The following is a 15,001-nucleotide window of genomic DNA, read 5'->3' as shown; positions in this document are numbered from 1 at the left end:
TTTTAAAGCTATGTACCAGAAGTATAAAACTTTTTGTAAATAGGATACATATCTGTGTACTTTAATAAAAAACAGTGATCTTAGAATGTCTACATGCATTAAACATCCTTCAACTTTGCAGAGTTCCAGATACATATAATATTTTTAACTGTCCAGTTATTATATTTAGCACAAAGGTACAGTTTGAAGTTTCTTTGCTTTATGGGTGATAGGCATGTGCTGTAAAAAAAAACAACTAATTTTTGCCTTCCTTAAAAAGCTAGGACTCTTTCCAGAGACTGTCTCCTTCAGTGCTGAAACTTAATGCACAATCCATGCAGGATAGCTAGTTCTGAAGAAAAGAATGTAAGAGTGAATTATAGACACCCAGGTGTGAGCTGAACTGGAGAAACCTGGCCATGCCTTTCTCATTACATTGGTTTTGTCTTAATGGATTCCAAAGAGAAAACAACATTAAAAAAGCAAAATATTTTCTGTTCTGAACTAAGATAACATTCTTTAATTTGTGGATGTACATCAAATATTAACACCATGTCATTGTTATTTTGTACCCAAACATACACAGTGGGAGAAGAATGCAGTGTGTATTCCCGCCCATAACAGCCAAACCATGGAATGCCACAGATAGGCTCCTCAGCACATCCTGACATACAGGCTTAGACAAGTTTATTGCACAAACCATGCTGTAGTTTCTTAGAGATGCCTCAATATGTCTTCATAGATTTAAGTAATTCTTCTACTTTGTATTTCACTAGCATCTCCAGTCAGCCTCCTGCAGCTTCTGCAGAGGTTATAGCTCCAGATTTAACTGGCTATTATATTTTCTATTTTTGTAGCTGCTAAAACTTTGCAAGCAACTGCTGGAGAGTGAATTTAAAAAGTAGGTGGACACTGTTTTCTATGTGTGAGAAAGTAAATGGAGAAAAAGGCCACCTGTCTGAATCACTGTAGTATTCTCTAAAAGCCTGAAATTCGAAGTATTTAGGTAGAGGTGCTTCTCATGGTCAGATACAGAATTTCCTTATGGAAGTTAGCTTGTGCATTCACAAGGTGGAACAAGTTCAAAAAGCTGCTGTCTTCTTCATCACGATCTCCTAAGCACCAGAAGGGAAACATTAACAATAGCTAAGGAAAACAAAGAGCTCATTTGTAGGGAGAAGATCTCAGAAACTACATAGTATCTTAGCAGAGGCCAAGTATGAGCCAGGTACCTCTTGATGCCAACTGGCAGAGGACAGGGGATAAAGTTTAACAGGGATCCCCTATGTCAGATGCACACAATAATTCACCAAAGCACAGCACGCAAGTAGGCCCAGGGGTTTTGCCGTCCCAAGCAGCAAAAAAAAAAAAAAAAAAAGCTGCGATCGCGATCTGTGACAATTCAGCAGGAGGTCCTTCGCTCCGACCGGGAGTGAGGGACCCTCTGCCGAATTGCTGCAGAATAGCTGGACATGCCGCCCCAAGCACCTGCTTGCTAAGCTGGTGCCTGGAGCTGGCCCTGCATGCACTACTGAAAGCTAGTAGGCCACTGGTCATCATAATTGTTGTGAAATGTATACACTGACAATATTTGAGAAGTTATGTACCTATACTGAAAATTATGTTCTTAAAGCCTTGGAGTTTAGTAATACATGGAGATGTACCTATCTCATAGAACTAGAAGGGACCCTGAAAGGTCATTGAGGCCAGCCCCCTGCCTTTACTAGCAGGACCAAGTACCGATTTTGCCCCAGATCCCTAAGCGGCCCCCTCAAGGATTGAACTCACGACCCTGGGTTTAACGGGCTGATGCTCAAACCACTGAGCCCCCCCTCTCCACAGAAAATAACATGCCTCAGTCAGGTTGTTTTCAGGAAGGTGGTAGCAGATGCTTATTTCTCTGTCTGATCATTGTATATTGTGTCTGTCTCTCTCAATGTAAGTCATTTGCACACCGAGCCACTGGCTAATCAAGATTGCAAAATTGACAAAAGATCAAAAAATCTGCAAGAAAGGAGTACACAGGAAAAAACAACTAGCAGAGGGCATCCCATTTATGAATGAAGACAAAGGAAGGGATTTGTATAGCTGGGGAATCAAAACAACACGCTTGTATCCTTTACCTCGGGGGCAAGCTGGCAATGTGTCTTGTTTAAGAAAAAGGGATCACAGCCTGCCTGGCTAGAAAGCGTTGATGAGCAATACTTTATCAGCCATGAGAGTATTTTGTTAAACAAGTCTACGTTCTAGGATTCGTGTTATCATTGTATATGTAACCATTTGTGTCCAATACTTTTGCTTGCTATCATTTGAGTCTCTTCTTTGTTAAATAAACTTCTGCTTGTTTTCACTATGAACATATATAAGTGCTGTGTGTCAAATGGAGCAGTGATCCGAGGTGAAACTGATAAGTTGGAGTGTTCCACGTCTTTGGGAGCAGTGAATGTATGAATACTAAGTGCCCAGTGAAACGGGCTTGACACTCCAGGAAGATGATCGGAGCGTTCAGGGGTTGGGGCATGCATTCCTATTGCTAACCTGCAGAGGAGCAGCAGAGCCTGCTTAGGCTGAGGCCTGGTCTACACTATGTGTTTAAATCGATTTAAAGAGCGTTAAATCAATTTAACGCTGTACCCGTCCACACTACAATGCCCTTTATATCGATATAAAGGGTTCTTTAAATCGATTTCTGTAACTCCACTCCCGACAAAGAGGAGTAGCGCTAAAATTTGATATTAACATTATCGGATTTCGTTAGTTGTGGACAGAAATCGACGTTATTGGCCTCCGGGCGGTATGCCCACAGTGCCACCACTGACCGCTCTGGACGCAATCTGAACTCGGGCGCGGCAGGTAAAACAGGAAAAGCCCCACGAATTTTGAATTACATTTCCTTTTGCCCCAGCGTGGGCTCTTGATCACACGGTTGGCCGTGCAGTCTCAAATCCAAAAAGGCTCCAGCATGGACACGTACGGAGATACTAGATCTGATCGCTGTATTGGGGAGACAAATTGTTTGTATCAGAGGCTCTGTTACAGAACATGAAAATGCCAAAGCGTTTGAAAAAAACTCTCCAGGGATCACACAGTTGCTGCCATGACAAGCGTAACGGAAAGCCAGAGACTCAAAGGACGGCTCATGGATGATGGGGATGGTTACTTGAGGACCTCCAGACTATCCCCACAGTCCACAGCAGTCTCTGAAAAGTTATTTTGCATTCTTGGCTGAAGTCTCCCAATGTCTGTAGTTTCAAAACACAGTTGTCTGGCGTGGTTCAGGAATAGCTCCCTCAGTTCCCCCCCCCCACCACCACGTGAAAGAAAAGGGAAGAATCATTTCATTGACTTTTCTAATGTCACCCTATGTGTACTGAAGCTGCTGGTAGACGTGATGCTCTGCAGCAGTGAATAGCCAGTATCCGCTCCTCTCCCCTCCCCGGTGGTTAGATGGTGCAAGATGAACTGATATCCTTAGTCGCCATCAGCCCGTGAGTGCTCCTGGCTGGCCTCAGGTGAGGCTGGCCGGTGGGCCTGGGTGTTAAAATGGGCAATGACTCCCAGTACTCCAGTGATGCGTACAGAACGGCTGGGTTTAACCATCTTCATCATAGCAACTGGGGGGCTGAGCATTCATTCGCCCCTTTTCCGTTTAAAGAAAAGATTATGTACTGCCTGTTTCCTAGCCCCGGTGAGGCTGCCCTCCCCCTCATTTTATCTCACTATTTCCTCTGTTTCTTATCCTGCTATTCTCTCATGACAACAAATGGGGGGAACACTGCCACGGTTAGCCAGGTAAGAGGGACAAGCAACGGGTGGTTGTTGCAGGGCACCCCCTGTGATACTCACGGAGCAGCTGTGCTCTCGATACACTGGTTCCTCTAATACACTTGCCCCTTATTCTAGGCAGGATACTCTATTTTAGTAAGGGGGATTGGACTCCAGTCCCAAGTGAGTCAATCCCAATTTTGCTTTTGCATTGCGCCCCGGCCGATTGCCAGGCTAGCACTCATGATAGCAGCGGACAGTACAGAGGGGGAGAGATAACCGTCATCTCATGCCCAGTTTCATCATCTGTACAGAACAACCGTAAACCATCTCTGCTATCATGCAAAAAGCAAGTGAATGCTTCGTGTAGCCTGAAGTATTGCCTCTCTCTACACATATGGTGCGGAAAAAAAAAGCTGAACTCCCTTATGGCGTCTGCCAGGCATCCAGTAGCCTGATTGTCAGCTGATGTTTTCCCGGAGGAAGAATGACTGACGACATTTACCAGATACATCCAAGGGGCGGTACGGGACATGGGATAAGCTACCCACCAATGCAACGCGCCTCGGAGGTGCTGGCCGCATGAAATCAAATTTATAATATCAGTTTTATAAAACCGATTTTAGCTAATTCGATATTATCCCGTAGTTTAGACGTGGCCTGAGATGTAAGTACTTAGTTGTGCCACTCTGATTTTGAATGGAATGATAGACCAAAAGGACTCCAACTGCCAAGATACAATGCCCCAGCTTGTTCCAAGGAGTTTTCTACTGGGATTATGAAGGAACACTGCACATGGGAATTACTAGAGTCTGAGTCCTTGTTGCCCTGTGCTTTGTGTCATTTTCCCAGTGATTCTCAACCAGGGGTCCGGGGCCCCCTAGAGGGCCATGAGCAGGTTTCAGGGGGTCTGCCAGACAGGACGAGTGTTAGACTCGCTGGGGCCTGGGGCAGAAAGCCTAAGCCCTGCTGCACAGGGCTGAAGTGTGGGGCTCTGAGCCCCGCGACTCAGAGCTGAAGCAGAAGCCTGAGCAACTTAGCTTTGTGGAGTGCCCTGTGGTGTAGGGCCCCGGGGAATTGCCCTGGCTGCTACCCCTTAAGGCCAGCCTTGGCTTTTATATGCAGAAAACAGCTGTTGTGGAGGTAGGCAGTGGAGTTTTTATAGCATGTTGTGGGGGCCTCAGGGAAAAAAAAAAGGTTGAGAATGCTTGCTTTACATCCATGTGGAGTGAGTGAAGAACTGGGTGTAAAATGCTACTATGTCAGAACAGTGCAAAATTAATGTAAAATACTACCATGCCTGGATGAGGGGCAGGGCAACTGAGAATCAGGACCATAGTGTCTTCAAACCTGTATCTTGCAGAAGGAAAGGGTATCTGCAATTAGTCAGAATTTATGCAAATTAGGTGCTTTTTATCATCTGACAAGATAAAAGTGTGTCCATCCTTTGGGCAAAGTTTGGGCACCTCTGATTTAAATGTATCAAATAAGTGATATAACTTTTGTCATGTGTTTAAAAAAAATGAAGTGAGTTTCATCATCTAAACCATTAGGAATCTCTTAGTGTAAGTATACAGATCTCATTCCCACTCTCTGGATGAAGTTACATATTTTGAGCACCTATGGTTGAATATATTGTCACTGAACACTTGCTTATTTATTTCTTCCTACAAAAAGTATCTCTCCTAATGCTGTACCATTAAGCACTCTAGCATAATTTTAAACACACACACACACACTTTACAAAACCAGCTCAAAATAATCCGAGCCACATGACAAAACAATCAGCCAATAGGGCATTAAAATTATAAAAAGATTAGCCCATCTTTTCCAATGAACCCCATTCCAGGGTAGCTCTGGTTAGCTAAGAAGGGGGCCTGGCTGAAGTTGTGATGATACAGGAGCTCCCATCCCCTGCTCTGGTGGAGTCTTGTCTAGTGAGCATGTCCCATTGAAAGGGCTCACCTGTTGCAGTCAGGCATAGATACTCACCAGACATTACTGACTGTAGCATGTCCATGATCATGTGAGCAAATGCATTCTCCACACTCTGCAGGAAGTTATTTCTTTCTCCTGGAGTGCTGAAAACCTTGCAGACTTTCTGCATCATTTTTACTGCCCAATCCATGCAGTACAAGTCCTTCTCACAGACCTAGAACATACAAGAAACATTATAATGTGTGTCCAGGATGGTGGTGAGGTAAAAAACAAAATAACACAAGCTGAAGTATTAAAATTCATAGTAGACAATTAAGGCACTATCCCATAATACAGTCAACTTCAGTCCTGCTCTGTAATCCATTCCAAGGCCTACGGGACAGGGTGCTGTGGCAGAGCTGTTCCACCAGTGCTGTGAAGGTGGGAGAACTCCATTCCCACCTTATGCTGTAATAATTTTTCCCTAGGGATAGAGCTACTACCTTCAAGCAGTGCATAGGGGCCTTAGGGCAAAACAGAACAAGGCCCATTGATTTCAATGTAGTTACTCTTGCTTCACACTAGTGCAGGGGTTCTCAAACTTCATTGCACAATGACCCCCTTCTGACAGCAAAAATTATGACAGGACCCCAGGATGGGGAACCAAAGCCTGAGCCCGCCCAAGCCCCACTACCCTGGGTGGGTGGGGGCAAAGCCAAAGCTTAAGGACTTCAGCCCCAGGCAGAGGGACCTGTAATCTGAGCCCTGCCACTCATGGCTGAAGCCTTCGGACTTGGGCTTTGACCCCAGGAAGTCTAAGCCAGTCCTGGCAACCCCATTAAAAGAGGGTCACGATCCACTTTGGAGTCCTGACCCACAGTTTGAGAACCGTTGCCCTAGTGTAAGTGGAAGGAGAATCAGGCCCCAGACCTGGGAAAGCAGTGTTGCAGATTTAGTGGCAAAATGCAAGGAAACATTCTATTCAGTGCTACTCACCAAAGCCAGAAAGACCACTAGCCTGGCCAGCTCAACAGCCCTCCCATTTACAGCTTTACTAGCCATGAAGGTGAAACAGATGTTGTTCCCACTCAGGATGAGGAGGCGAGCATTATTCTCCATGAGCCACTCCCGGGGAACCACTTTTATAATAAAACACAAAGGATTTTCATTACCTATGATTCAACAGACTGAAATATAATTTAGTTAAATATAAAGTTATAAAATGTAGGTTACAATTAAACTAAAAGAAAATTATCTGAACAAAATTCTGGAAGTATTTGAATTTATGAATCACTGCATTTGACAGCCATCCAACATGTTTGAGAAGAAAGCCCATTCAAACACACCTGCAGCACAGCTGGAAGCTATGGAGTTACTATGGTGCCAATAGGGATTGTTTGTATTAAGGCTGATGATAATAAAATGTATAATACAGTCTCTCCAAACTCAAACCAAACTTAAAACATAACACCACCAAATTATGAAATCATGGATTCTTTGCAATGGATTCCTTTCCAGAGACCAGTGTCTTTCTCAGTAAAGGCCACCATTCTTTGTATTTAAAGAGGTTTTGAAAAAAACACATTAAAAATTTTTGTCCTCGCCTGTATTAAAAATCAAACTACAGCGGATAATACCTGTTATTAGCAACTTATTGGTTCCCAGCATAAAGCTTCCATTATCCAAAAGTTCCCAATAATAAGCAGATGGCCCTTACCTGAGACAATAGCATGGGGCAGCCCCCGTGGCCGAGAACCTGCTGCCCACACAGGAGGTGATGGGCTGTGGTGCCAGCATCCTTGCCCAATGGGCAGCCCCAATTACAGTCCCTGCAGCCAAGATTTTCCATGGAGAGAGGGGGCACTCGGGGTCTATGAGGCTGCACAGTACCTCTCTCTGCCCCTTCCAGGTTGTATCCTGTCCTGGCACTGGTGGCCCAGGCTCAGCACATCCCAGTGCTTTCCTTCCCTGGCTACAGTCCTGCAAGCCTGCCTGCAGCTGGGGTTTTCCACAGGGAGCACTGGGGGCCCATGGGACTGCATGGTACCTCTCCCTGAGCTCTCCGGGCTGCAGACTCAGAGCCAGCAAATTCATTACAAGTGGAACCTCTCTTCCAAAGGGTTGCCAATAAATGTTACACCAAGGAGTTAATATCCAAATACCATTAACATTAAAGTCAATGGGATGGGATCAGTTCTGGGGATAATCTTGATAAAGACAACGTTTGGTTATTAATAACTACCATACATTAGATTTGAAAAAAATCTAGTGTACCTTTTTGCTATTTATCTTTTTTGTTTATATTTGTATTTGACAGCTTGAATAATGGAAATACATTAGACAGTTTCCTTCATTTCTAATTAATGTCACTTTTTGGTTCTCAACCCCAAGAATAAGAATGCCCAGGGTAGAAATGCTATAGGAAAAATGATTCAAGTCAAACAAAAATTGATTTTTCTTGACATTTAAAAAAAGATCATGAAAATATATCTATTAATATAAAGTTTAGTAAAACTTTGCTTTGAACAAAACCTAAATTTTGGACCTAAACAGTGTGATAGTGTCTCTTGAACATGATAACAGAACACTTATTTTTGAAGTTTTTCATATGTTATTACTTAAAACGTTTCACTTTTGGGAAAAAAGGCTTTGGTTTATAAGCAGCATTGGTCTCTTCCATCTCTGACTACTGCATAACCTCCAGTTTTATTGACCTTCCAGTATAGTACAGCTACTGCAAGGGATTAGGGAGGACTCAGATTCCCAATGTGCTTCAGTTTTTTATTATCTGACACATATCTCTTTAGTCTAGGAGACATGATCATATAATCCTATGAGTCTATGATAAAGGCAAAAATATACCTGACAATTCATCCACAAGACTGATAACATCATCTGCTGTCCACTCTTTAGCTTCTGTGTCATACAGTAGTTTAATAGCATCAGCTAGACCCTTTAAACTGGTCTCATCTGTTGGTCCTTCTATCATTTTCTGCCAAACCACATGTCCTGGGTAACATTAATCACAATCACTACTAAGTGACAATGTAGTTTGCTAAACAAAGAAGACCTATACTGGGACCTCAAAGCATGGCTTGAAAAAAAAAAAAGGGTGATTCAGGCATAAGCATAAATCCCCATTTGTACAAGTGCTTTTTATTTCATCTCACTTGTGGCAGAAGGGACAGTGTAGACTGCAACGTGAATCAGAATCACTGGATGCTTTAAGGAAACACAGAATTAATATTTAAGTGAGAAAAAGAGAATGTGATTTCAAAGGGCGATACACATGCTTCTGGTTCAGTGCTAAGGCTACCTTTACACCACAAGTGTAGGCAAATACAGAGGAAAAACATAGTCTGTAATTTCTTCACATAAACTGTAATATAAACAATTTTAAAAAGCTCCATGTTAAACAGGTAAGGGGTAAATTGTTCTAAACTTTATACTTCATTATTTATAAAGGGCCTGGTTTTCAGAGGTGGTGGTGCTCTCTTTGATTTCAGTAGGATTTGTGTGTGCTCAGAACTTGTGAAAAATCAGACCTGTAGGTAACATCATAGGAGTGCATGGCCATACACTGGTAAGTAAAGTCAGAGTTTCTGTCTTCAAGAGTTTACTGTAATGTAGCTGGAGCAAAACAAAAAAGTATTGGGAAATGGCTAAGATGTTCTGTGTGACATCAGTGAGGTTAATTGATTTGATTTCCCTCTCACACTGGTGTAAATCACGAGTAATCAGCACCATTGTTAAACATTCTCGTAATGTGTCCAAGCAATTACCTGGAAGCTTAAGTTCTGCCCAAATTAATATGAACTGAGTGGTGGTCAAATCTTGAAAAAGAGTAAGTTTATTAGGAATGATAAGTCTCCATAGGAGGTAAATGTTCCCTTCTAAAGTCAAATCCAATAAACACAGGTGCTTTTCCTCTGGGGGTGAAATCTTCCTGTCCTATGAGAAGGCCCACAACAAAGTGTACCATTGTGTTTCTGCCATACATGGAGCTAGAAAGCAGAGAAACTACACAGCACCCCACAGTTCTCTGCACACTGCTGAAAAGATCCATGGCAACTCTCTCCACAGGAATCCAGAAGAGCTGTTGTGGGGTGTCCAGGGGAGTACCAGAAGAGGGAATAATGGGTTCACAACTTGTGTGTATGCTTTGGCCCAAAAGCTCACAACGATGGGTAAAGAGAGTTTGTTGCTCCTACTACAACTTATGGTCTATAGTAGTGTCCACACAGACATTCCAGGATATACAGCCCTACCTCTTGACTGAGGGGGAATCCATTCCATACAACCCTTAAATAAGCTTTCAGGGGACCAATGTATTTACACAGGCTGTGAGACAGCCTGTTTTCTAAGGGAGAAATTTTGGTCTATCATGTTAAATTTACTCACCATTTAGAGAGGAAACTGGCCCAAAAATGATGTACAACAGCCGGGCTTGATTAACCATTGGCCACGGTTTTAAGATACGAGTCAGCCAAAATGCAGAATCACTTCGATGAATCCAGTGATTTAGCAGGACACTGCGACAGAATAACCTTATCCGTAATTCCAGCTTTCGGGCACTTCCTAGGACAAGAGAATTTGTATATTATAAATCCATCAGGCATTGCACTTTGGTGATTTCAACATGTTTATAAAGATGGGGAGAGAGAGGGAAAAAGGTTTTTAGGCTATACGGGCACATAGGGCTAGATTTTTAAAGGTATTTAGGCTCCTACATATGTAGATAGGTGCCTAGTGGGATTTTTAAGATTCTAGATGCATAGCTCTCATTGAGTTAGTGTTAAATTGGAGTAACTGAGATCACAAGGTCCTGAAATTCTGAGCTATAACTATCTCATGACTGCTTTAGTCTAATAGACACACTGCACTGCTTCAAACCACTGATTCTACCTGTCTGCCCAATGTTTTCTCTGCCACTTCTCATGCTCTTTTTCAGGGGCACACTGTTATTTTTGACTTTTGTTGAGCTTCTTTCTGCCTGTGACTCTATTATATGGTGCCAAAAGTAGTAAACAGAAGCAGTTGATTACATGCTTGCCTTCTACAACCACTTATGCAGGAGGCCACATGTGAACATTTCCAGTGAAATACTGAGTACTGTGCTGGAGAATTTCTGGAGTGGTTATATTTGGTTTTAGAGCAATGCTTCAGGATATGCATAAAATATTGGTCCTGATTTTCTACTGCACCACATCAGTTTTAAGCTGGTGTAACTCCATTGATTGCACTGGTGTTGGTGTAATGCAGTGGAGAATTAGGTCCACTGAATGTAAATTTTACATATCATTTCATATTGAAATGATAAGATCCAACAAAATCAATTGCATCTCAAAGAGATACACTTCACCACACAGAACATGCCAAAGATAAAAGTCAATTAGTTGTTTTCATCAGAAAACAACTAAATTCATTTAATGGTGCTGATTTCCTTCAGATACATGCAAGCATGTTACCAGTGTCAAAGCACTCATTTTCTGTCATTTCTGCAGCTAAAGCATCATAAATATGGATCAAGAAAGGATCAGGTACTGCAGGGATCATGTAGCACAAACCATCCTTGAGTCTGAGGTGCATCTCCTCTGTAATAATCTGAATCCATTTCCGGAACTCACAGCAAAAGGTTGATATAGCTGCCATGACAGACTCTTATTATCATCATGATTTGTATTTTCCAGGACATTTTTGTTTCAGGTGTTCACCTGGTTTGCTGCTGACAACTGTCTGTACTTTGCGAGGTAGATTGCTCAGCTCACAGAGGAAGTTAAAAACACGATGGCATTCTAGCTCATCCCAGCCTGCTGTCAAGATCTGATGACACCAAATGAAGGACAGATAAATAGAATTAAATCACAATGCTTGTTATTATAGTCATATGTATGATCAATTTTTCTGTATTTATGGAGAGGACGCATTTGCATCCCAAATAGCTAGAACAATTCCTCCATTTAATTACAGACCTTGGGCCAGTTGCCTTTAAATCAGAGAATCCCTGTTTAGGGTGTTGTGAATTTGATGTTTCAAGTAATGTACTGAAATGGCCCCCTATGTATTCTTTGGTAATAAACTGCAAATTTAAATTAAAATCCAGACTGGCTAGTAATAAGATCCAGACTGATAAATTCTTTAGCGTTAACTATTTTAAGAGCCAGAAAGAAATGTGGTACTGAATAAATGTATTGTTTGGGACCTGAAAGCCATGTTAAACTTTGAAATGTCTTGCAAAGCAGTTTCAGCCCACTGCTTCTCAAAGTATAACTAAGCTGGATGATGATTATGTTTATTTGCACTCTTTTTAAAAGGCTGAGTATTTCAGCATTGATAGATTTTTAAAAAGGCAATCTTTGGTTTCTTTTATATTAATGATACCTGCCGCCTTCTTCTTTGAAAAATACACTATACCTGTAAAAACACTCCATAGCATTGTAATCCCAAGCAATGCAATGGGCTTGGGCAACCACTGAGTTTAAAACAGGAAACCTGCAAAGACAAAACATTGTTGCTTCATTTCATCAATGTAGCTTAACTGGCAATAAACTCACTTCTGTGCTTGAAGCTTTCCCACACGGCTGATCTACCACAACACAGACCCAAGGGGCTATCTCCAGGGTTAATAAGGAATTTCTTTCTCTACACTACATTCACTCAACCCTTGCATCTCCGCTGAGACACCCAACAAGGCTGCCAATTAGGGATATTTTTTATGATGTGGCCATTGGTCCTCTGGGAACTTTCATTCAGACCACCTTAAAGTCTTCAGACAGATGTGATATTTTATTAAGAATGTCTGTTGCTATGTATAACCATTTCCCCTCCAGAAACTAATACAGTTTGGTAATATAATGTTTTGAATTAATTATGGTTAAAATTTACCATGTGCAGAGAGCCTGCCCAAGGCATTATGCACCACTTTGCCCTCTAAGCAGAATTTAAGTGGAATATAGACCTTCTGTAGGATATCTTCACAGGGCTGAATTTCAACCTATGCTCATTCTGTTACAAAGTGGCAACAGTGACCTGTTTTAAAAATTAAACATAAAAATCATACTTATATAGAAGATTATACTCACTAAGAGTGGGGTTTTAAAAACATGTGAAGGAATTAGGCACCTATCTCATTGACTTTCACTAGGAGTTGGGCAACTAACTCCTTTAGATATTTTTGAAAATCCTACACCTAGGTCATATTTTTCAAAAAGTGGGTGCCTAAAGTTAGACACAGTTCTGAACACCCACAGCTCACACTGACTTCAGTCTAAAGCTTTAGGGGATCAGCATCTCTGAAAAATCAGATCACTTATTTAAATGCCTAAATATAGATTTAGGGACCTAATTTCAGGTGCCAAAGATTTGAAATATCAGCCTAAATATCCAAGGAAGATTTTTAACCAACAAGAGACTGATTCCAAGTTAGTAAATTCATGATATTACACTGATGAGCATTACAGATATGTCAATAATTAAATGAATTAATTTAAATCATTACATTAACAGCATTTTTAAAACTGAAACGTTAATATAGGTGCAAGTGATAGTTCAAAACAAGATTATAGAAATATTCAGCACAGAGCAATGAGTGTGCGCTTACTTCTGAGAGTATCTTGTGTATGTACTTTAGCCTGTCTTTTGTGGGCAGCAGTAGTGTACACCTTTTAAGCAACAAACCTGTGAAAAGAAACACATACATAATAATTCAAATGATGAAAATAATTGGAGTAGTTGAAGAATACACTGCACAAGCAATACAATACCACACTATTTCTGCAAGAAAAGAAAGTGATACATTACAATGACCTGCAGGGGTGCTGGAACAATTTTTATAGTGGGGGGAAGGGAACCAAACTATAAGCCCTGTATATAATATAAACGGCTTCAAGCCGAGGGGGCTGCAGCACCCTCCCCCCCACTCTTAGTTCCAGCACCTATGGTGAGCTGTGCACTGTAAAAGGGTATGCTAGCCTTTGTAATAGAGATCCCATTTATGTCAGAAAGCCTGATGGGGAGTGTGCAGGCTCTCATGACATAATTTGTTTACTAAGTTGCTTTAAATTCCATGTGAGTCACAGCTCGAGCCCTGAAAAATTATCATATTGGTTTTTTAATTACAGCTGCTAAAAATATTTCAGTTAAGAGAGATACAATAAGTAAAATTTGAAGAAGATGCACTAGTTTTCTATTTATATCATCAAAAGCTGAGCTTCCAAAATCTTTTAAGCCAACCACATTGTCAAACAGAAAAGTTATTCTGAACTGTTGTAATATAAAACATAGTTAGGTGGTAGAATTTTTTTTTCTTCTACATGAGATTCAAAGCTAGAAGAACTTAGGATACAAAGGGCTTGAATACATTATAGTGCAGAACAGCTGTTTGTTAAGCAACAATTTTTCTAAGCCAATGAAAAGCAAATGAGTTAAAAATCTTTCCTCTCAAAAACATCTGGTAGAACACCACATATATCTTGTTTGTTAATAATGCAAGAAATCTACAGAAGAGGACGCTTTTCCCAATCTGGAAGTATGTTGTTAACATTCTTAAATGGCAGACATAATTTTCTTTATCAGTCTGGTATCTGATCCAACCCCCGCAAAGAATCAACTTTCCATTGACTTCAATGGGTTTGTAATCAGACCCCTAAAGAGTAGATGAATGTCTTTCACAATATACCTGCAAACATGAGTACAGTCGTCAACCTGGGGATAACTTTTTTATTACCATTGCAAAGGTTTGGGCCTGCTTTCATATGGTGAAATTCACACCTGTTCAGAGGGGCAGCACAAAAATTGTGTGTTACTCATGTCCAATTTAAGCCTGGAGGGTGAAAAATCCTAGCCTCATTGAAGTCAATGGGAGTTTTTTGCCATTGACTTTAACGTAGCTAAGATTTCACTTTGTGGGTTTAAGTGAGATTAATGCAGTGCATAAGCCTTGTGCTGGCTCTCTACACAGAAGCAAATTTTATCCTTAGAGCCCAGTCTTACTCCTATTGAAGTATATGTGAATTTTGGCATTGACTTTAATGGGAGCAGGACTGGGCCCTTACATTTAGTAGATGATAGATATTTGCACTGATTTACATATTTTAAGTATGTCATGTTTAAATGACTATGCTTATTATAATGATGAGTTCATACAGTGATAGTTAAATAACAGTTGTCTTTTCTAAGGCCACGTCTAGACTACGCGCTGTATCGGCGCGTTAAAATCGATTGCTCGGGGATCGATATATCGCGTCTAATCTAGACGGGATATATCAATCCCTGTGCGCGCTTATATCGATTCCGGAACTCCACCAACCTCAACGGAGTTCCGGAATTGACATGGCGAGCC

General features: G+C 41.3%; 1 protein-coding gene across 1 annotated transcript in view; it reads right to left on the bottom strand.

Annotated features, from left to right (window-relative positions):
• Positions 1-605: 605 nt before the first annotated feature.
• Positions 606-15,001, bottom strand: part of FBXO47 (F-box protein 47) — a 17,649-nt gene continuing 3,253 nt past the window's right edge. Inside the window, exons 3-10 of the mRNA XM_032791341.1 lie at positions 13,262-13,338; positions 12,076-12,153; positions 11,376-11,484; positions 10,063-10,239; positions 8,524-8,670; positions 6,658-6,800; positions 5,737-5,896; positions 606-1,094 (exon numbers count right to left, since the gene is read on the bottom strand). Of these exons, the coding sequence (XP_032647232.1) occupies positions 982-1,094; positions 5,737-5,896; positions 6,658-6,800; positions 8,524-8,670; positions 10,063-10,239; positions 11,376-11,484; positions 12,076-12,153; positions 13,262-13,338 (1,004 nt within the window). The 3' untranslated portion in view covers positions 606-981. The remainder of the gene's footprint in view (positions 1,095-5,736; positions 5,897-6,657; positions 6,801-8,523; positions 8,671-10,062; positions 10,240-11,375; positions 11,485-12,075; positions 12,154-13,261; positions 13,339-15,001) is intronic.

Source organism: Chelonoidis abingdonii, chromosome 21 (assembly GCF_003597395.2).
Source record: "Chelonoidis abingdonii isolate Lonesome George chromosome 21, CheloAbing_2.0, whole genome shotgun sequence".
Lineage (NCBI taxonomy): Eukaryota > Metazoa > Chordata > Testudines > Testudinidae > Chelonoidis > Chelonoidis abingdonii.
The sequence above is the reverse complement of the archived record's forward strand: the minus strand, read 5'-3'. Positions and strand labels throughout refer to the sequence as shown.